The 23,916-nt window shown below is 47.0% G+C and overlaps 1 protein-coding gene across 2 annotated transcripts in view; it reads right to left on the reverse strand.

The window, feature by feature from the left end:
• Clic5 (chloride intracellular channel 5) overlaps window positions 1–23,916 on the reverse strand; it is a 153,061-nt gene that overhangs the window by 12,702 nt on the left and 116,443 nt on the right. For both annotated transcript variants that reach the window (XM_057751472.1, XM_057751473.1), the window contains exon 5: window positions 177–358. In XM_057751472.1, coding sequence (XP_057607455.1) covers window positions 177–358 — 182 coding nt within the window. The remainder of the gene's footprint in view (window positions 1–176; window positions 359–23,916) is intronic.

A 23,916-nucleotide genomic window follows, 5' to 3' on the forward strand; every position in this document is an offset into this window, starting at 1 on the left:
ATTCAATCCCAGAGAGGCTGTTCACCCAGCAAGCTGTGAAGGTTGATCTGGGTCCCTAATAAATCTGATTTCAGAGCCTAGAGTTTTCTGGGCTGCCAGGAGCTACTACCCTTGACTCATCCCCCCACTTGGCTGGGCCTGAGAGGAAGGCAATACCAGGCACAGACCCCTCTTACCTTGACAACATGCAGCTTGGGGAGCAGATTGCAGTCGGCCAGGGTCAGCTCATCCCCGTCTAGGAACTTGCGCTGGGACCCTTTCTCGTCCCCACGGATGTTGGTATCAATCTCCTCTGGCAGAGGCGTGTTCAGATAGTCATCCAGCTTCTTTAGTGCCCTTGTCAAGCCCCTCTCAAGGGCTGCCATGGAAGAAGAAAAGAAGGGTCAGCTCTCTTACTAAATATAGTCACAGGGGCTTCAGAGTACACATGCATGTGCGCACACACACGTGTGCACACACACACAAATAAAATAAATCTGAGAAACTAGCCAAACAAAAAACAATAGTTATTTCTTTAATTTTATTAAAACATCAGATATTCCTTTTAATTTGATTAAATTCCTTTCACTTTAAGACATGTCTCCGATTAAATAAAGAATTTCAGTAGTTAAAGCGTATGTCAAAGTATTCGGAGCTTATCTCCAGCAGGTACAACATTAGGTAACTTCTATTTTCTTGTTTTATTTATTTTTTTGTCAATGATTCACAATACACACAATAATTTTGAAGAAAGGGCTGGTTATGAAATTAAAAATGACACAGAAGTAGTCCTAAGATAGGACCAGCTTTCTGGAAGCAATAACTTTGACTGGAAATGGGGAGGGGTCCTTCAGGGACCAGGACATAGGAAAGAGAGCCGTCCTATTTGGGAAGACCAATGCAACAGACAGGGATGGCCATTAGTAATGTGCATTCGATTCCACTGCATAGAGACTGTCACCTGCCATGGACTAACCCGTTTAGATACATAGGAGCATAGGACCTTTGCATCATGGAAAAATGACATGGAAACTTTGCACCTGAATATGCAGGGTCGCTGAATGGTCATTAACCACTGTACCTATGACATCAGCCCCCCTTCTCAACTTTCCCCACCCCCTGTTTTGACAGCATGCTCCTGAGATCCCAGGAGTTCCCACTGACCCACATGGCCTCAGATCCAAGGGGGACATTGCCATCCAGAGGAGAAACTGCGAGGTCTGTCCTCCTTGTCATGGCTTCCCAGATGTGCCTTCTAGTAATTAGCCACTCCCAAACAACCCACTTTTGTCTTTTCATAGGAGGCCTTTTGTCTGAGACAATGCTGCTGAACACTTCCTGGAATGTTTGGAAACCAGCTAGAGGCAGGCCGTTAGTTTCTCAATACTTCCTTCTCCCTGGTGTGGCATTTGAACTCGGCTTCATCATCTGCTTTGTGTTTTTGGTTTGAGAAAATAGAGTGAGAAGAGCTGGGGAAAAATGCTTGAATTCCCCTCAGTGATTGTCTAGACTGTGATGGGATTACCAGACTATTCAAGGGCTAAGGCAGAGGGTGGGTTACTGGACAATCCTTATGCTTTTCTCCCCAAAGCGATTGCATTTCATGCTGGATTTGTTTGCTTACTCAAATCCTTTCAGTGATAGAGTGGGGCAAAAACCCAATCCCAGCAGGAAAGGAAAAAAAATAGCACAATATTCTAGTTTCAGTTTTGTTGTTCTGCTAAAACACCCTGTTACAAAGCAGTATTAGGGAAGAAAGGGTTTATTTGGCACACATTACTGAGTTGCAGATCATCTTTGTAAGGAAGTCAGAGGTAGGAGCCTGAGACCCGTTGGTCACATGACATCCATAGTTAAGTTAGCAGCGTGAAGCAAATATCCGGGCTGCCTTCTTGCTTGCTTGTTCTCTTATCTGGCTCACCCCCACCTCCCACCTAGGGAATGGTGCCACCCACAATAGGCTTTCTTCGTATCCATGAGCAATCAGTGTAATTCTTTTTTTTTTTTTTAAAAGATTTATTTATTTATTATGTATACAACATTCTGCCTCCATATATGTCCGCATGCCAGAGGAGGGCGCCAGATCTCATTATAGATGGTTGTGAGCCACCATGTGGTTGCTGGGAATTGAACTCAGGACCTCTGGAAGAACAGCCAGTGCTCTTAACCTCTGAGCCATCTCTCCAGCCCCAATCAGTGTAATTCTTGCTCTACCTGATCCAAATAAATCCTCAATTGAAACTCTCTTTCCAGGCAACTCTAGGTTGTGGCAAGTTGACATTGACCATGACACACGGTATAGTTGTTAAATTTTGATCAAATTTGTATCAGCGGACGGATATGAAGGAATGTGCAAACGGAAAGGAGACATTCCAAGTCCTAACTCCCAATGCCTCTTGGAGACCTTTCAGACCTGTGAGTTTTGGCAACAGTGAATATTGGCAAAGAGGCAGGAAGCAATGCTGGGGACCTTGAGAGAGCAGCTCTGGATAGAGTCCAACTATCTGCCAAATGAGCTCTTGAAATGGAAGGGGTAAAGTTTAATAACAGTTATGGTTGGGTCCTCTATAGCATTACTACAATGTCACACAGGGCATGTATATTCTGAGCATGCTCACTGCTTGTCAGTAACTTGACTTGCAGTAATCATGATAGAGACACGAGATGAAAAGCAGGACGGAATCCCATGGTGACTTCCCACCCCCATTAGGATTTGGATTTTGCCTAGAATAGACTCACAGTTGAGGTTATAGCTTCAAGGCCCTTTAACTGAAGAGCCCTTTCCAAGACTGGGGGTGGGAGGACATGACTTTTTTCACTTCCCTGTTTAAGTTTATTGTATTAGCTTTGGGTACCATAAGACTCACCTGTGCCCCTGGTTCCGGCTAGAGGTTAGCTCCTCAATGTCACTGAGTGACAGCTTCCTCATCTCAGTGACAATGAAAACCCCCAGGTCACACATGGCCCCTTTTAGGTTCACTTAACTCAGTGCAGGGAAAGTTCCTGAGACAAGAGCCTGGACTGTGCCAGGTCGGTCAATGGTTATCACTGTTTTCTTGTGACTCTATGAAGCAGTCATCCTTCTGTCTGTGTGCTTCCTCCCATACTTCAAATCAGTGTATCCTTAAACATTCCAAGATGCAACAGAAAGCACGAGATTCCGAGTAGCCCCAAATCTGAGGTCAAGTCCCCAAAGTAGAGCTTTCTTTCCCTCCCTTTACTTACTTAGATTTTTAAAATTGTTTTTTGAGACTTGCTCATGAAGCTCAATAACTAGAAAAGATGGCTTGAACTTTTGCTCATACTCAAAGCTAGCCAAAGATGGCCTTGCACTTTTACTCCTCATGCCTCTGCCGCCCTAATACTAAGATTCCAGGCATGTGTCGCCATGCACCCTCCCTTGCACATTTAATGCACAGCCATAACTATGTCCCCCTAGACCCCCTGGAATCCTTGTTGGTGACAAACCATGTAGAGAGGGATGGTCAGAGGGGAACGGACACACCACACCCACATGCTGAAACACTCCAGGCTAACAAGCCGCCCGTGACAGTACCAGACATTCTCTTCCAGCCTTCTCCCTCCTGCCTGCTGGCTCAGTCCTGAACCACAGGATTAAATGGTCTCTTTCGGCTGATGGCATTTGGGTCGTGAAACCACTCACAGTGAAATTTCTACTCTGGTTAAAATGGATAGGAAAAGAGACCAGGGTGAAAGGCAGGGGACAGTAAGTCCTTCCGTGTGTATGTGTGTGTGTGTGTGTGTGTGTGAGAGAGAGAGAGACAGAGAGAGAGACAGAGAGAGAGACAGAGAGAGAGACAGAGAGAGAGACAGAGAGAGAGAGAAGAGAGAGAGAGAGAGAGAGAGAGAGAGAGAGAGAGAGAGAGAGAGAGATGGGGGGGGGATCTCACCACTGAAATGCTTCCTCAGACACTGGCTGTGGTAACTAACCTCAGGCAGGCTATGGCACCCGGTGACCCTTGATGACTAATGTCCCATGAACTTGATGGATACCCAGTCTTTTAATTGCTCTGCTTCTGCTTCCCATAAAGATTTATTCCACACTACACACAAATGTGCCGGGTAAAATATGCAATGAGGAAAAAGGGGAAGAGTTCATAAATATTCTCAGGCATATGCAAACAATCTCAAATTTATTTTTCTCTCTTTTTTTTTTAAGGAGGGAAAAAATCCACCCATTCCATGATCACTTCCAGATTCATTGAGGTTGCTATTACATAAGAGCCAATATTGTTTTCTCGTCATAGAGAAATAATGAGTTGGGAATGGCAATTTGAGCTAAGAAAATAATATAGTCTTACCAAGGCATGGGGGCTGGAGGAGGAACGAGGAGCCAAGATTCTAATCCAGCCTCCAACAAGTTCCTGCAAGCATGGCTCAGCCCTGGTTTGCTAACATCTGGGCACAGTATGGGAACTGAGGATCATGAAACCAGCGGCACCTCTGGCTCTCAAAATTCACACAGAGAGGGACAGATGCCAAGGGTGGTCTTTGAGACAATAGAAAGCAGGTCTGGGGTCAGGAGCTTTGTAGCATCTTCTGTGTATTTTTCTCTGTCATGTGTACTTGGAGAAGTATGCATATTACATCCACTCACACAGACATATCCGTGTAAACATAAATAAAAAGAAATCTTAAAAAAAATAAATTGGCTGCTCTTGCAGGGGACCTGGATTCAAATCTTACCTACACAGGGGCTAAGAAATGGTTCTGACTGCAGTTCAGGAGATTGATTGACCCTTTTTGTTTGTTTGTTTGAGACAATGTTTCTCTGTAGCTTTTGATGCCTGTCCTAGAACTAGCTCTTGTAGACCAGGCTGGCCTTGAACTCACAGAGATCTACCTGCCTCTTCCTCCTAAGTACTGATGGGATTAAAGGTGTGCACCACCACCGCCTGGGTTTGATTAACCCTTTCTGCCTCCTCAGGCACTGTGTGAGGTCCACAGACAGATACGCAGGCAAAGCATCCATACACATAATTTAAATTATAAAATTTTGTTTTAGAAAGGGATCAAGGCCCACCTTTAGCAAAGGTCTGCCACCTAGGTAGGTGCCTGCCCATGGAAAGGAAGATCATAACCACTAGGTGATGGCCCCAGGCTGAGCACCCTTCACACTCTGTCCCATTCATAGCTCCGCTAAGGACCATTCCCACAGGAAAGCAACACTCACGGTTTTCTGAAGGGACCCCGGAATGTGGTGCTCATGGTTGCCTAGACACATAAGAGCCAAGGACTAGTATTTATTCCCACTTAACAGTTAAGTAAACTGAGTCACAGACATACCCAAGGCACATTTACTTGTGCTGGACATACATAGCTAGTTTCTTGAAGCATTCAAACCACTCCAAAAATATACATGAACATAGCATGTTCTTGGTTTCGTTTGTTTTACATTCTTACTTAGAGGATCTCATGTGCTGGGCAGTGGGAAAGTTAGCAATTTATTATCTATTCTGGATTGTAACCTAGTCTGATGTAATAGTCCCTCTAGAGGATTCTCAGTCTCTTTTGCATAGAAGTACTCAGTTTCTCAGACAGACTGTCTCTCCCTTGCTCTTCTCCCTGCGTCAATGGAACTGGGGTGGGGGAGGACACTCCTGTGACCGACCTTATGGCACTGGGTGGGGGTGGGAGCTCATACACGTCTTGACTTCTCTCTAGTGTGGCTAAGGAGATGCTAGCTCTAAGGGTGGGGTGTATGTGGGCTTCTTGCCTCCCCTCCATGCTGGGAGGATTTGAAAGCTGAGCACTACGGGGGTCTCTTAGACACAAATCTGCTGACTTCCCGGCCTCTCTCACCTTTCTGTCACCCGCAAATCTCTAAGTCAGTGGATCCCAACCTTCCTAAGGCTACGACCCTTTAATATAGTTCCTCATGTTGTGCTGACCCCACCCCCCATCGTAAAATTTTCTTTGCTACTTCATAACTGTAATTTTGCTACTGTTCTGAATTTGATCTGATATATAGATGGCCTTAGGCAATCCCCATGAAGGGGTCATTTGTCCCCCTCAAAGGGGTCACAACCCACAGGTTTGGAACCACTTCTCTGAGCTTTCCTTTCAGTTTTTCTATATCAAATAGTCTGTGAAGCCCCTAGCAGCAAGCCCTTTTGGCTAGGCGTATGGTGGGTCTGTCTGCACTTTGTGAACTTTCTGGACAAGGTTCTTGATGGGTGAAAAATTAAAAGAGAAACTAGAATTTAGAAAATCTTTAAAAAGGTATGCAGCTATGTTGAATTCCAGAAATTAAATACCAAATTCCTTTTTTCCCCTCTTAGAAATCTTAACTTAAAATGGACCTGGGGAGATGGCTCAGTGGGTAAAATGCCAGCCTTGGGCTTGGCTCATCAATAACCATGTGCACCGAGGCTTGGCAGCGCGCATCTGTCACCCCAGTACAGCAGGATGGAGACGAGAGGGCATCCCGAGACAACTGACCAGCTAACCCAGGAGACACTGCAGGCCCAGGTTCATGGAAGAGACCCTGCATCCAAGAATAATGTGGCTATCAACAGAAGAAGGTATCCAAGGTTGACCTCTGCTCTGCCCCCTCAACACACACACAGAGCCTTCTTAAAATATCTTAATCTCTAGACATAAGTATGTATAGCTTGAATTAGAATATACTCAGAAATGCTAAGAAAAGCATATTTTCAAAATATTAGCCCAAATATATAAGTCAGGAACAAAACCTGGTTTTAAAAATCGAGACACTGGATCTCAAAATCTAAATCTTTCGTACTCTGCAGGCCACCGAGAGTGCCAAAGGCTGTCCCATTGCCTCTGGCCACCTATGTGGTCTATCCCATGCTACTGTCAAGTCATCCGTCTCCATCTCATTGTGAAAGGGAGCACCGTTTCTTTGTGCCCCACCTTCCAACCAATACCTTGCTTTCTGCTATTAACGGTTGAGTTTGATTATGATCCTGATGCTTCAAGAATCATCCAGAATGGCCTAGAAGTTGTCTGTGAGTACAGAGCCTACCTGAGGCCCTTACATCCTTTCTAAAGAACCAGCAGAGGCTCCGCCTGTGCCCAGGCACAGGGCTGTGTAAGGAAAAGTAAAAATGTGTGGAGAAAATTCCATGGAGAAAACTGGGGTTCCTCCATGGAGGAAAAAACATCTGGACATCTGGATACTGAGAAGTACTTGGAGAATTGGATGAAATTTCTGATTTTTCATCTGAGCTCGTGTAGATAAAAAAAGAAGGGGAACACAGCTGTCATTTGAGGGAGACCCCAGCCATCATCTTGTTGGAGGCAGAATAGAAACACAGCCACACTTTGCTGGCATTTGAGAGTTAAAAATAAATGAGATCTGATGAATTAGATCAGGTAATGGAGACAAAAAAAAAATCCAATAAGAAGAATCTGATGTCACCTCTCTGGCATCTTTTGGAGGAAGAAGCTTTTCTTCCCATGCCCTGGTATTACATGGAAGGAGGTGAAGAGGAGAGGCTGAATTGCTCAGAGCCAGACATTCAAGGAATTTGGGGCTGGGGCTGGAACAGAACATGGCCATGAAAGCTGTGAGGTAAGGAGCCTGGCCAGCGGCAGACATGGTGACACTGTGGCACTGAGTGCGTTTCTGAGGAAGCTGGAGATGCTGCAAGGAGATTTTCAGGAGTCCAACTTAGTGATTTCCAGTGTGATGCCCCCGTCCCTGGTATATGAATTCCAGTGTGGTCCCTCCTGTCCCTGGTATATGATTTCCAGTGTGGTCTTTCTCCTGTCCCTAGTGCATGAATACTCACATAAGTGTTTGTGTTCATTGTGCAGGTTTAGGGAATCACCCAGAGTCAGGTTATCTGAGGGTAAGGGACCACACAAAGGTAAAATATGAAACAGTTGGCTGTGGGGTTTGGGTGCCCATAGGGAAGACACAGCAGGTAAAGTGGAATTGACTCTTATGAGGTCCCCAGAGCCACTGCGTCAGAGCAGACACAGGATTCCAGAGTCTGGGAAGGGGCTTACTCAGGGGTGTGGTTGCTTCCTTTGTTTCTGGGCCTCTGGCTGTGTTATCATACCACTAGCGTCCACGGAGGATGGAGAAAGGGAGCCGGGGTCAGGGGAACCATGACAACAGATGCCAACCCTCCATGACATGTCACTCCCAAGTCACTTCCTCTTGATATCTACTGCTACTAATGGCTGTTTAGTGGCCACTGCTGAAGCAACTTCCACAGACTAGCAGAGAGTAGGACCTCAGGAAATACCTAACTTATGATCCCTTTGTGACTGGATCTGAGCCTATGGGAGGATGGGGTCACCGAGTGAACTGGAGTCAACTCAAGGCAGAAGTTCAGTGTGGGAGGAAAGCTGAGACACTAGATCTTCCTGGGCATGATTAGGGATGACCCCGGGGGTCATAGAGAATGGCACTCATTCTCATAGTGGAACCTACCCTTGTCTGGACTCGTCTCCTTTCCATAGTGCTAGAGTTCGGTTTTCTTGCTCTGATCCCTTGGAGAATTTGGGCCCCATCTTCCCTCAGACCCGTACCACTAGGCATGACCCAATTGGCCAGCAGGATGTGTGTTACCAAATCAGCCCAGCTCTGGGAGACCCAGACACACACCTGTAGGAAGCAATCCCTAGGCCTGCATTTCCAGACACTGTCCCAAAGAGAAACTGCAGGAAGACAAACGGAAGAAAGATGCCATGGCCCTTATACCACGTCCCCTGTTGCGCCCTGGCGGTGGTAGCCAGCTAAGGGAAGAGTCTACAGTTCCTACCGCCAGGGTTGTGCCCTTTCCTCTGGAAAGGATGCTCGCCTTGGGTGGAAGAATAATGATTTTTTACTCCACAGGCAGGATCCAAACCTTGTGACTGTGGCGAGTTGCACATTGGACACTGTGGGTTCCCCCAAAGTCACAGTGTAAGCAGAACTCTCTCAGATATGTCTCCAAGGACGCTAGGGACTTTCCTTAAAGGAAAATACATTCGTCATGAAACAGCTTCACTGGGCTTTATAGAGGAGCCGGTTTTTGTTTTGAAAAGAACTTTCTGATTTAGCTCCACAGGTCAACTAATTATCAATTAATTATTGGCGAACACTTATGAGGGTAATAGCAAACACTACACGTATGCTATTTTATTGAAAAGAATTGGTAGTTTTTAGCTATGCCTAAAGCATCGTTGTGGTGAGCAATACAGGGCAATTTCGGCATGCTGTTCATATAATACATTTTTGAAGGATGATATTGATGATATAGACAAGTTCCAGGTGTAGATATTTTTTTATAAAAATCTCCTCAAAGCCACGGTACATTCAAAAAGAAAAAAAAAATGTCATTTACTTCTTCAAATTTAGGGTTCCATATAACTGTACAATGTAAGCTCTCCGTGTGTTTATCAGTGGGGGGGAGAGGGAGGGAGGGAGGGAGGGAGGGAGGGAGGGAGGGAGGGAGGGAGGGAGGGAGGGAGGGAGGGAGGGAGGGAGGCAACCCTGACTGGATTGACTAGATGTGTTCCTGATTAGTGGCCAGTATTGACACCAGCCGTGGGATGGTGGCGACCCCTTCTGGCCTTTCCTTGAACAGCGCGCCACCTTGTCTACCGCTTCAGTAGGAGCTTGCGTATGTTTCCTATTAGGCTTCCCAGAAACTCATAAACGGCTGTAAAATCCATCGTGCTAATAGAAGGAACGACATAAATGCTGACTGACGCTATTGATGCCGCCAGTGTCGTTCACGAGGCTGACTGAGTCGGGTGGAATCTAGGAGACGTTCCTAAGTTACTTCACAAAAGGTGATTTTAGAGTGTGGGGGGTATAGATTAGGGTTAACACGGATATTCAGACTTAAGGGCGAGCTTGTCAGAAAGACACTAATTACACCGGCTGTCTACTCCTGTATAGACCTGGGTCTTGCTTCACCTCTCTCTCACCATAAGCACTGGGACTAAGGAATTCCATTCCCCATGCTTGCTTGGTCCTCAAAGAACCACATCTTGAGACAAAGACCTTCTCGGATGTGCAAGCAATCACTCTGCCACCTCCCTTGCCTAGTCTGGGTAATTTGGGGAGTAGTCTACACATTTTCTTCCAGTTGCCTCGCTCAGTGTCCACTACATGCTGGGTTTGGTACCTTCTGTTCCCCTGTGGATGGTGAGGTCTGGGTCCATGATGAAGCTGAGCCTGCTGAGTGTATTAGTGCACACGGTACTTACTCCGCGTGGACTTGCTGATTTATGAACCGATTTGGTCACTGTTTTCTAAGCCCCCCTCTTGTTTGAAAACTCAGCACTGTGTGCGGTTCTTAAACAATGGATAATGTTAAATATGGAACACACGCAAGTCGAGAGCACAGACCGTGGGGCCAGCTGCTGGGTTTGCCTCGCACAGACGGGGTGGGCTACTTTAACCTCCTGTGCCTCGGTTTTCTCATCTCCAAAGTGGAGATCACAACCTGGTGTACCTCATTGGGTTGCTGGCCATTGTCACTGAGTTGCTGACTATAAGGGACAGAATCTGATAAGGTGTGTGACATGGGAGGGCACTGGTGTCTGAGAATGGAGACATACAGAAAAGCTAATCAGAGATGCAAGGAGAAGTGTAGCCCTCCCTCTGCTGGACAGATGTCGTGTCTGACTGATTTTCTTCCTGGGAAGTCATCCTGGACAGACTCAAGCCCTTCTTACATCTAGCAAGTGATCACAGGAATGGAGATTCTCTTCATCTGGCCATAAGTGTGCATGCACGCACGTGTGCGCACACATGAGTGAGCTTGCGTGTGTGTACACGTAAGCCAATGCTTGTGCAGGTCAAATGTCAGTGCCAGGTGTCTTCCTCAGTCAGGTATTTTCCACTTTTTTTTTAAGACAGTGTCTCTCATCAAACCTGGAGCTTACAAATTTGGCAAGACTAGCAAGCCACCGAGCCCCAGGAATTTTCCTCCTCAGCAATAAAATTATAAGCATTTTTTAAAGAAACATGAGTACCAGGGATGCAAACTCAAGTCTATGGAGCAAGCACTGCACCCACTGAGTCATCTCCCACCGTCCTCATCCTAGCCTGTCTTTATAACACTGCAGTCACTGTCTGGCCCCAGGGAGCCACCCTCTTACCCATCACAAGGATGGGGCATCCCTGCGGTTTTGACAGAAATCTCCACAGAACCCAGATACCTTCCAACCCACTCTCCTGGCCCCACCTTCCCTAGAACATTTCACGGGTGCCCCACCTGCCCCTGGGCAGTCTGGTTTGAGGACCAAAACTACCCAGGACTCTTATAACCAACCTGAGGCTGTGCCTTCTGAAGTTTGAGCTGGGTGCACAGAAAATTCTTCACACGATTTTTTACTTCTGTTTCTTAAAGTTCAGCATATTTTGTCAAGCCCCAAAGAGCACGGGAAATGATGTATCTTTTATGGCATGGCTAGATCGGATATTTTAGCCATAGGAGGGAAATTACCTTAACTTGAAAGTGAATTATATGAAAGAGTCCTCTCTTCCCTTCTTTGTTACTAATAGAAAACAGAACCCATATTCTTTTCCCTTTAGGATATCAGAGTGTGTAGTCAGAAGGACACATCTTCTCAGACTGCCAGCTTTTCACGTGGATCTGGCTAAGGGGACACAAGTATAAAGTGGTCATTGGACTTCTGGAAAAGATATGTCCACCAACAATGAGAGAAACTCAGATCTAAGGTCTGGAAATACAGTGGCTATCTTTGTGGAATGAAGACAAAAGGCATATGTTGAAGCCTGGTGAGGTGGTTCAGTGGATAACAGCACTTATTCACTAGGACTTGAATTCAAATCCCCAGAACTTATGTGAAAAAAAAAAAGCCTATCCCAGCATAGGGCAAGGGGTGGGAGTGGGGCAAAGGCAGGAGGTTCTGGAAGCTCCATGGCTGGCTATTCTATCTGAAACAGTGGTCTTCTTGTTCTCTGAGAGACTCTGCCTCAAGGCAATACCATGGGGGGGAGAAGGAAAGACATCACACATTCTGGCTTTGTTACACATACTTGCACACTCACGTACTTGTACCACAGAACATGCATACCGAGTACAAACACACACACTTATGTGTACACATAGCCGTAGACCCAAGATGAAGGATCAGGAGGTCTGAGGACACAAATCCACTCTTTCTTTAGGCCCCACAGCATTTGCCTGGAACGCGCTGTTCTTTTGACGTCTTGTTATGTGAGAAAAGCAAACTTCTGTTGAGAAGCAGATATCAAGAACGCTTAGGACAGGGCATGGTGCATAGCAATGTGCTTCACAGGTCTTGCCGAGTCAAATAGAATAAATGTTTGTTTTAGCTCCTGTAGTTATGTTTCTATTACACATACCGAAACATACCTTTTATCGATACATGTAGGTATCACAGCATCTTGTTGTTCTATTTTTATTCTAGCACACTGCACAGCACCTGGAACTGAATGAACTGTGTGTGGAGGGGCATGTGGGGTACATTCATGCACTGTGTAGTTGTGCATATCCATCTGCACACGTGCAGAGGCCACAGACGATGCTGGGGTCCTACACTACCACTTCCTCCTTTATTGCCTTGAGAAAGAGTCTCACACTCCTTTGAGTAGGCAGACCAGCTGACCAGGGAACTCTTGGAATCCTCCTGTCTCCACTCCCTAGTGCTTGGGTCATAGGCATGTGCAACCACACCTTGCTTTTTCCCATGGGTGCTGAAATAGGAAATCAGCACTGGCAAATGTTCTAACCTACTGAGCCATCTCCCCAGCTCCTGCTGGAACCTGATTGAGCATCTGGCCCAGACCAGGAGCTGAGGAGGCCTCTGGAGGTGATCATGAGTGAGACACGCCCTGGTCTGCAGAGAACCGCCAGGACGAGTGGCAACACTATGATTGCTGAGGAACCATGAGCCTTACTTCGGGCCCACTGCCTCAATATCTCCTTCTGTTACTGTAATAAAATACCTGATGCTGCTAACCTTATAAAGAAGAGTCTTTAGTGGGCATCCCTATTGGTTTTGCATTCTGGCGAGGGCCTCTTAACAGCAGCACTATTATAATAGAAATTGCATAGCCAAAGCAGAGACCAGACACTAAGGTATGAGTCGACTCACCCACAATAACTCAGACTTGGGAAAGTGCAGAGATCTCATCAAAGCTATCTTACTAACCTCCTAGGCAGTGCACCCCCTAAGCTCCTCAGTCGTGATTTGGAAATAGACTGTCCACCCAAAGGCTCATTGCTGAAAACTTAGTATCTGTCTAGGGTGCTTTGGGGAAGTTGTAAAAACTTCAGGCAGAAATAGGTCTCTCCGATCATGTCCCGGAAGGGCATGTTGTGTGTGGGAGCCCTCTCTGCTTTGTTCCTCACTCTTTGCTTCCTGGATGCAGTGAGGAGAACTGCCTCTATCATGTGCTGCCACCACTGTCAGGTTCCTAGTCAGGACCTGAATGTCAGACTCTGAAACACAAAAGATGGCTGTGCTATAGGTTGGCGCAGCCATATCCAATGGGAATGGCAGAGGTCATTAAAGCCGGCACAGCTGCTTGGCAAAGACCCGGCAGAGCTGAGCCATGTGATGGCCACTGTGCAACCTTTGGTTTGCATCTCCGCCTAACGCTTACTTGGGGGGCTTTAAATAGTTGCACAATTTGGGGATATTGGATTGATGGAAATTCTCTTATGAATCATTTATGCCTTCTCCCAGGAATGCTGCTTCTGAGCTTCCCCAGGACAGTCATGAGCATGCTATTCCCTGTGCTTTAGAAAGAAAACCTTATCTATGGAATGTCTTCCTTATGCCTTAGAGGTTTGACTCACGAAAAGAAGCCAGAGGTCTCTTTATGAGGCTCTGAGATATTCTTGAAACATCTGTCCCTGTACTTACACAGGAACAAGATAATCAAAACAAAGAAAACTTAAAAAGGTTAGCAAGAATTGTTGGGCTAGAGGAGCAGGCCACAGTTCAGATTGCAAGCCTCTTCCCACTCTACACTCAGGCAATTGCATAGCATATACAGCCACAAAGTTAGATTCGCTGAAATTACCTCTGTCCTACACAGAGACTCATACTGATGAGCAAAGAATGGAGGGGAAATATGATAAAAGAATGAGATGTCAAGATCTCCCTTTCTGAGAAATGTCAGCTCATGCAGAACCAATGTGGTTTCATGTGACCAAGGAAAAACCGAATGCCAGGACTAGACATGTAGACAGATTCTATAAAAATATAAAATATAAACATTGTATAATGCCAGAATTTGATAACAACTGCAGCAGCTTTGGCCTGGGGACTTTTCCTGGGCACTCTGACCATTGAGAGTTAATAATGTTTGGGACATGGCAGTATGCCCGGGCTGGCTTGAAGATTTTGTTTTGGTCTAGTGTCCTTGAAGCAACCAGGGCTACCAGCCTGAGAACAGGCTGTCAATATGCCTCTAGATTCTTGAAACTTGGCTTATGGGGTTAATGAGTAACAGTGACAACTCTGTTTATCAATGAATCAATGATGTCAAGACTGGAGGGAAAATGATAGAAAATGATAATAGTGATAAATGTTCTGTCCTGGTTTATTAATGATGACTAGAAGATGAGCAGAAGGAAGTGAAACACATGTCCAAAACCAAAAGTGATATCATCTATGCTCTGTAACAACATGAATATATTCCTACTTACTAAATTCTGTATAAATAAAGTACTCTGGCTGCCAGTCAGTCAGGCTGCAAGACTCTCCCAACCACGACAGCCTGGCTCCCTCCCTCCGTCCCTCTGTCCCTCCGTCCCTCCGTCCCTCCCTCCCTCCCTCCCCACCTCCCTACATCCCTGGTTGGAACCACAGAGGATGTGCTTCCTCTCTGTCCATCTCTCCTAAAATGAAACTAAGAGATGTCCGTCTTTGATTCCTCCTCTGTCGCCACCCTTGCATCCACCCATCTTCAGACCCTGCCCTCATCTGGAACCGGACTCCGGCAACAGGCGATAAAGCAGCAGCCAATGCTGGAAATACATCTGCCACCCCTCTGTGTTAGTTGAAAAGAAGCCCATAGGTTTACCACAGTCAGGAACAAGGCTGACCACTGAAGACAGCAGAGCAGCATGGGATAAACAATTTTACTAAAGAGAACTCACGTGCAGTTACTGCCCAGAGATTCAAAACCATTTTGTTTGTCATTAAGGAAAATGCACTGTCCTCAGTTGAAGACGTGGTACGGGGTCATTCAAAGCCACTTTTCGGGGTGACTGGCTGAGTGTGAACTGAACAGGGTCAGCTGCAATGACGTGCTAATGTGGGGAGGGGAAAAGCCCAAGAGGCCTCAACTCCACTCAGAGAACTACAGGCAACTCGGGGATGCTGACAGCAGGAGAAATAGTTCTCCCCAGGGAAGCACAGCAATTGGTGTGACAGGCAAACGGGTACACAGAATGAACAGGTTATATTTAGAGATAGGTGTGCATCCATATGCATAGATACTTATAAGCAATGACTGGAAGAAGAGCCCATGGATTTTAAAAAGAGCAAAGATATATGGGAGGGCTTGAAGGGAGGAAAGAGAAGAAAGGAATTATAATTTTGAAAATTATAAGAAGTTTTTTTTTTTTTTTTAAAGCTGCTTTTCAGCCCCTGAGGATTTGCTCACTCAAGGCAGAGAGGAACTTGACACTTTATGTTTGAGACTCACTCTGGAGGTGGTGCCAGACTAAGGGCTGAGCTAACAGACTGAATACAAATGAGAAAGTGAGCTGTACACACGCTTGGCTCATCTCTCCCTACTTGCTGGCGGCACGTGCAATGTGACCAGCTGCCACAGCTTCCTGCTGCCATGCTTCCCCTGCTGTGTTGGTTGGTATTAGGTTGGTTTGTAGGTGCCCCAGATGGAGCTATCTGGGGAGTTCTGGAACCTCCAGAAGGCAGAGATTTCTAGAGGAAGTATGTCAGTGGACACAGGCTTGAGACGGTACAGCCTCTCCTCCCTTCCTCTTTTTCCCCTGCTTCCGGTGTGTAGATGAAATGCAATCCTTCTAGTTCCTGCACCTGCTGCCACGCTTCCCTCACCATCCTAAACTCTATCCCTCTGGTACCGTAAACCGAACAAACACTGTCTTCTTTAACCTGCTTTTGGGCGTGGCATTTTATCCCAGCAAAGGGGGCACGCCCAACACAGCTGCTGTGATAGGCTGCTCTGTTAGATTGTCAGCTAATACAAATGCTCCCTTCCTCGCAGAACACAAACATTGTCACAGCAATGAGAGAGATAATTAACTAATGTAGTGGCATTTCATTTTTGTTTTAATAAATAAAGCTTGCCTGAAGATCAGAGAGTGAAACAGCCCCATTGGTCAGCCTTACAGACCATAAACCATACTAGTTGCCATAGAAACTAGGCAGTGCAAGCCTTTAATCCCAGTGGTGCACGCCTTTAATCCCAGTCCTACAGAGGTTTTATAAGACAGGAGAAGACAGTTCACAGATAGTCTTATTCTGAGATTCCTGGAGGCAGGATCGCCATTTTTGGACTGAAGTTGAGGTAAGATCCAGTGGCTGCCTGTTTTGCTTTTTGGATCTTCAGGTATAATCCCAATATCTGTCCCTGAGTTTTTATTAATGAGGCTTCAAAATAATACAGAGACTTTCTAAGATGTCCCAGTTTCCCTACCCTAGTTGTCTGAGCAGTGTCCTTGAGTGCCACCTATTCAATCTATACAAGGAAGAAACAAAATTGGCAGTGAGGGTGTCTCAGCTGATGTTTCAGGACCTTTGTTTACACTGTGTGAAGATGTGTCTGTGTCTTGCCTCACCTGCCTAAGGCACCCGATTGGTTTAATAAAGAGTTGAATGGCCAATAGCTAGGCAGGAGGGGATAGGCGGGACTTCTGGGCAGAGAAAGGCACTCTGGGAAGAAGAGAGGCAGGATTCGCCAGCCAGATATGGAGGGAGTCAGATATAGAGAATGGGAGAGAGGTAAAGAGCCACGTGTCAAAACAAAGATTAGTAGAAATGGGCTAATTTAAGTTTTAGGAGCTAGTTGGGAACAAGCTTAAACCAAGGCCAAGCTTTCATAATTAATAATAAGTCTCCATTTCATTCATTATTTGGGGGCTGGTGGTCCAAAGGAAGTCCAACAAGTAAGGCAGACTCCAAGCTGGGATGTTTAGGTTTTCGCTGACAGTCTTGACAGTCCACCAGGATTTCACATCTTGTTGTTTTCAGTCACAGATTTTCCAAAAAAGGGGGAAGCTCATTCCTCATGCTAACTTCCCAGAGCCCCTTTCCATGGCGACTCAAGGGAAATGTAGGAGAATCTTTCTAGAACACTGTGTCCTGATCGTGGATAAGGGCACGTGGACACAGACACCATAAAAATCAACTCTGCTTTTCCAAACGATGTGCACCCAGGGAATGTTGACACTCACACCCATGTGGCAGTGCTGTGGTCCAGAACCATTGCGCTGGGCAGTCAAGCTGGGTCGTGTCGTCATGGATGGAAGCTGAGCGGAAGCTTAGCTTTGCTTCAGTTTAAATTAGATCTAATCGATATGATTAGTTAAGAAGGCATGCGAGGCCTTTGCTGGCACATAAAACCATCAGAACACAGACAAAAAAATTGTGTGTGTGTGTGTGGAGAGAGAGAGAGAAAGAGAGAGAGAGAGAGAGAGAGAGAGAGAGAGAGAGAGAGAGAGAGATTCAGAAACTTATTTGTAGACTGCACAGATCTAAGAGGTCCATCACACAAGATGAAGTGAGATCCGTCACACAGGATGAAGCGAGATCTGTCACACAGGACACGGCCACAGGGAAAGGAGCATTTAAGTTTTGTGTAAGTCACTCATCTAATGCTCCTTTATTCCCGAGGCCTTAGGTCTTGATCTGAGGCCAGACTAGGCCAGCAGAACTCATTCTGGTCAGACAGTGGGAAATTCCTCCCCATGAATGGTGTTGGTGGTCTCCACCCTACTGTAGTCCGGAGCCCACACAGCTAACTCTCACTAATGAATGAGCCCACCCACGCAGGACCCGCCACTGCTCCCCCTCCTCCCATTCAACACCCTCACACCACCACCAACCGCCTTAACCACCTTCCTCACTACTACCCAAGGATTCGTGGGTTTCCGGAACAAACTTTGTTAAAATTCAAATCACAGAAACCTCCTCAATAAGGATCTAAGCCAAAGACCCTCTGGAGGGATCCCCTGGGCAGCTCCTGGAGGGTGGCACAGGAAGTCACAGCCACCAGAGCTTGTAGTCTCCATAGAAGAAAGGACTGCCCGATCTTGGAGGTGGGTCTACAGCGCTTGGCTTGTTTGTTTTTCCTTGCAAGAATGCTAATCAAAGCACAACTTCAACCCAACCAACCAACCAACAAAATACCCGGAGCTGGCAAGTAGCAGGAAGGAAATCCAGGGACAGGCAGTCTAGAGGGCCCCTTTTGTGGCGAAGGCATTTTGGAAAAGGAACTTTGATTGCTTTCTATGGAAGGTCTGGCCACCCAGGAACCCAAAGATAACAGCAACGTGACAGCGGTTCCCTGAAGCCTTTGCTCGGGGCTTCTCTCAGACTGGGGTCTGAATTGCTAACAAGTCTTGATCTCTAGATGAATCAGGGAATATTCCCAGCAGAATGGACATGGAGCCTCCAGCCATAACTCTGCCAGCCACAGCCCTGCCTGGCATGGAGAAAGCCGCAGGGCCACTGTGCTTATATTACTGCTATCTTTGCTTTTGTTTGTTGCCTCCTCTGCCTTTTTACCAGGCCCTGGAAGTTAGGAGGAGGCTGACTGAATAGGGGCTGGGCACAGCCTCTGAGAAAAGCCAGGCTTCTATACAGGGTCCAGGGTATAAGCAGATGCTGAGGGGAAGGGAGAGAGAAAAGATATTAAGTGCCTTGCTTTTGAAGTACTGAATACACACACACACACTCTCTCTAACACACACATACAGAAAATTTTCACTGTGGCCTGCCACATCTTGGGAATCTGAAGGAAAAAAGTTAAGTCAAGCTGGCCTCTGTCCCCAACAGCAGTGGGCTTTCATGACATTCTGGAGCAGATATGGGCTCTTTGATAATAAGGGTTCCTTAGTTCTAAGTTAGTAGCCCTCCCAGGCTTCTCAAATCCTTCCCAACACGTCTCTGTTTTACGTCAGAGAAATTTGTAAAGGTTCAGACTGGAGGTGCTGGAGGTGGGAGAGGAAAAAGTGTAGAGGCTTCTGGAAGCAGCTTGCCAGGGCCTCTGAGAGTTTGTCCGCTAGGTACATCCTTCCCTTAGTACAGGGCAAAGACTTTGGAAGGTGTGTTGGAGACTTGGCCTGTTTTGAAATCCCCAAGTCGAGACCCCAAGGGTCTTTGGAAACCTGCAAGTCTTCAGGCTTCTCTGGGACTGATTTCTCTATCTGCCACAAGAGGGCAGCACATGCCTCTCTATTGGTGGGAAACCCTCCACGGAGCAGTCTCTCGGAAACCACAGTGATAGGTGCTGGGAACTAAGAGCTCTGCCTGTGTGCAGGTGTTGATTGACACAGCAATGCTATGGGAGAAGGCGTTTTAATAGCATCACAGACAGGAGTCAATGCAGCGGAATCTAGAAAGCATGCTGCTGTAACCAGAGACTGCCTGAAACAGAAGTAGACACAATGCAGAACCAGACTACCATCCACTGCCCGTATTTATGCTGTTCTTGAGCTAAGACTGGTCTTTACATTTTACATTTACACAACTGCAGAGTCCAGGGAGTGGAAAGAACAGTATTTTGTGACCTGGGGAAAGGGTGTGAAGATAGTATTTTAGGATCCACAGACCAAGTTCACTTAACATAGCAACACACACTTGTTTATGGACAGTCTGGGGTACACGAAGATTCCAAGGGCCTTGCTGAGCAGAGCTGAGCGAGCGTGTACAGTTTACCAAATCCACAATGTTTCCTATCTGACCCTTCAGGAAAAGATCTCATCAGTCTCTGACCTAAGACAAATGTGCTGCGTGACTCCAGGCCAGAGGACACAGGTGAGAGTTGACACGCCACCGTCATTGCACTGGAGAGGGCCAGTGCAGCCACGGCTGAGGAATGAGGGCCAGTGCAGCCACGGCTGAGGAATGAGGGCCAGTGCAGCCACGGCTGAGGAATGAGGGCCAGTGCAGCCACGGCTGAGGAATGAGGGCCAGTGCAGCCACGGCTGAGGAATGAGGGCCAGTGCAGCCACGGCTGAGGAATGAGGGCCAGTGCAGCCACGGCTGAGGAATGAGGGCCAGTGCAGCCACGGCTGAGGAATGAGGGCCAGTGCAGCCACGGCTGAGGAATGAGGGCCAGTGCAGCCACGGCTGAGGAATGAGGGCCAGTGCAGCCACAGCTGAGGAATGAGGGCCAGTGCAGCCACGGCTGAGGAATGAGGGCAGTGTTAACCTGGACCTCTTCCTTTCCTGCAGGGGAGCCCGGGGCAAATAGTAGGGGAGGTAACACGTCTCACAAACAGCCTCAAGAAAGGTTGGTAGGAATCAGGAGTCTAAGATAATGTAGCGCCCACATTTGGACATCTTTGGTCTTCAGCTGATCAGAGACATTTTAAATGAATGGACTCAAAGCAAATGTCCCAAGGGTGGGTGGATTTCGGTATCATGGTACATCCGCCTGCATAGCTTCAGCCAAGTGCCTTTCATGATGGAGAGACGCGGTTCCTGGATTTAATGTACCTGTACCTATTTCTTACCACTCTGTCTCCAGTGAAGGCCACATGGAAGCAGCTGCTCTTCAATCTGGGAAAGCGTGGTCTTTGTGGTTATAATGAACATAGGGTGTGATGGTGGGGTTTTTATCAACTTGATAAAAACTAGAGATAATCTAGAGAGATGCAACCTTAATTGAGACATTAATTGTCTCTAATCAGATTCACTTCTGCGCATGTCTGTAGGGCGATTTCTTGATTACTACTAGATGGAGGAGGGCCTGGCTCACTGTACCCATGGTGACCTTAGGAACAGAAGTAGACAAATACCTGCAAATCTATCTTAGGAACTGCGGCGGTTTGAATAGGAATGGCCTCCTCAGAATCACATGTTTGAGAGCTTGGCCCATAGGGAGTAGCACTGCAGTGTGGCCTCTTTGGAGTGGGAGTGACTTAGTTGGAGGAAGTGTGTCACTGAGGAGGTGAGCTTTGATACCTTATATTCTCAAATTACTCTCAGTGTGGTACAGTCTTCTTTTGCTGCCTGTGGATAAGAATGTCGAACTCTCGGCCTCTTCTCCAGCACCATATCTGCCTGCTTCCCACCATGACAATAATAGACTAAACCTCTGAACTGTAAGCCAGCCACAATTAAATGTTTTCCTTTCAAGACTTTCTGTGGTCATAGTGTCTCTTCACAGCAATAAAACCCTAAAACAGGCGCAAGTGGCCGCTCATGTCTGTAATCCCTGCACTTGGGAGGCTGAGGCAGGATGCTTGCTCGTGAGTACCGGGTTAACTTGTGCTACATATAGAGCAACACCCTGTCTCAAAAAATAAATAATAAACACATAGACCACAGGCAGGTTGCTATGTGTGCATCCTCCAGACCCAAAGGGCCAGCAGAATGGATGGCACAGTACTGTGCAGCAAAGTCTCATGGGATTTTCACAGAAACAAGAACAAAAAGAAGCAACTCAGGTCAGGATGCAGAAAGAACACAAGTGGCCACAAAAGAGGTAGGGAGGGGGTGCAGCCAAAAGAAAGGGTGAGCTCGCCTGGCCTGGAGTCACTGGGCAGGAAGGCAAAGCACAGAGGAAAGAGCCAAAGAAAATGGAAACAGCAGCCCCTCAGTGTCTGCGGCTCAAGTCAGTACTATTTGTTATTCTTTGGGGAGCTCGGTTTGTTTTTATCTGTAAGGCAGAACCAGGTTGCATTGACCAGAAGCTTTATTTTGCTTCATCTGCTTGGAAGTTTTGAGCCACGCTGGTGGCCCACCATGCCTGTCAGGCAGGCCGTCCCCGGGTACTGGACCTGGTTTACACACACACACACCACATACAAACACATACACACTACACACACACACATACAAACACATAAACACACACAAGCACACCACACACATACACACACACACCACACACACATTACACACATACAAACACATACACACCACACACACATACAAACACACAATACACATACACACATACCACACACACACACATGCATGCACTCACTTCAAGCATATAGCCCTTCTCTGCTTTTTCTTCTCACTTTTTCCCTAGGGGATGATGCTTTGCTATGAGGAGCTAATAACAAATGGATTATACACTTAGAAAAGAAGGCCCCCAAGACAGAGGGACATGGGAGTAAAAACGAGAGAAATGGAGGCTGGAACAAAGAAGAGAAGAGGGAAACTCAAACTTGGGAAAACAGTCACCCCACATGTGGATGCGTGGTCAGACAGCCTGAGAAACCCAATGGGACGAAGCCCCATGGCTGTAGGTGATTTATAAAGTCCACACTCAGAGGCGACCACTGGGACCTTTTAGCCTTTTATCCGGTAGAAAGAGTGGGACCTTTAAACTCTCTTTCTCCCACATTTGTGGCATGTCCACAAAGACCGGGGATGGAAGACGGTGCACGTGAACCAAGGGGAATAAAACCCCAGATCTTTGTCTTAAAAGCTAAAAAGAAAACACAGAGAATCTGACACTCTTTCCCAAAACGATGATGGTAATTCTGGGCAGGAATGCTAACTGTATTTGAGGGAAACGCGATAGGATTGGAAGGAAGAAAAAGGGACTCTCAAATGAGTTAATAAGAACAGAGAATTAGACATGCGCACTCCATCCCTTGCTAATTGCCTGGAATGTGCCATATGGTATAAGACATGAAATGTGCCCCGGGAACTGATAGGATTGAAGGGTAAGGAGAAGAGAGATTGGGGAAAATGCGGTAGAATGCAGTGTGCTACGCCTAAATTATGGTAAGTAGCTAAAAGGAGTTTGTGAAGGCCAAGTGATTTGGCAGAGATTTTCAGCTCTGATCTGAAGGCAATTTGTAAGATGAGTGTTCAGAGGGAGAGGCCTAGAGTGTCTCGGGAGATGACAGAGAGTGGAGGAGCCCTGTACTGGAGTGTAAAAGAAACCCCCGCAGGGAAGAGGGAACCCGCAGAGCCAAACTGAGGTCTCCAGAAAACACATGCCTGCCTTGCAGTGGGGTCAGGCAGGGTTGTTGGGGCTACTGCTCCGGCCGCCCATCCTGGCTTGTCTGGGGTTCCCTGTGACTGTGGCAGCATCTCCACGGAGCCAAGGTGAGAGGCAAGGGTCGTGCCTCACATCACTCAAGTCAGAGATGGTGGGAATTCGAGAGGGAGGCTGGACGCTGTCTCGTGACTGTCACAATGCATCAGAGTATTCAGGATGACAATAGAGATCGTTGCCTGACTATAGACTTCAGGGATGGCAGAGGGTATGCCAAAGAGAAAACGGGAGCTTCTGGATTCTGGAAATCCCGATGCCAACCAAGAGACAGCTTTCCCCTGCTCAACAGAAAAAGTCACGTGTGAGGAGAGCAGGAATCCCTGAAGCCACACAACTACTTCTCAGGGCCTGATGGCTTTTTCACCCCCAAGGTGTCCTTTCTGGGGCCATGAGCACCCTCTCTGTAGGTTTCTGCCATTCAGTGCCGTCTCAACACCAGCCCTCCAAGAGAGAGGAATCCTGACTCCCCAGTCTGCTGGGGTCTCCCTGAGAATCAGTGTCACCCACGGGAAACAGAGCTGGAAGAGACTGAGAATTCCAGGAGCTGCACAGTGAGGGAGATTCACAGCCTTGGGCACCGCACCGTGGGGTTTCCCACAGACAGCCCTGGGCTTTTCTTTTTAAATTTCTGCCTTTCCTGTCTCTGTGACCCCTCCCTCCTTCCCTTTCTTAGGCTGGGGTTTCTGAACGCCCCTCCTGTCCCTCTGCCCTTCCTCAGACATGTTCTTTGGGTAGATGTTGACCTTAGTGTCCTGCTCACTTCCTGACCT

The sequence above is a fragment of the Chionomys nivalis genome, chromosome 19 (genome assembly GCF_950005125.1).
Source record: "Chionomys nivalis chromosome 19, mChiNiv1.1, whole genome shotgun sequence".
NCBI lineage: Eukaryota > Metazoa > Chordata > Mammalia > Rodentia > Cricetidae > Chionomys > Chionomys nivalis.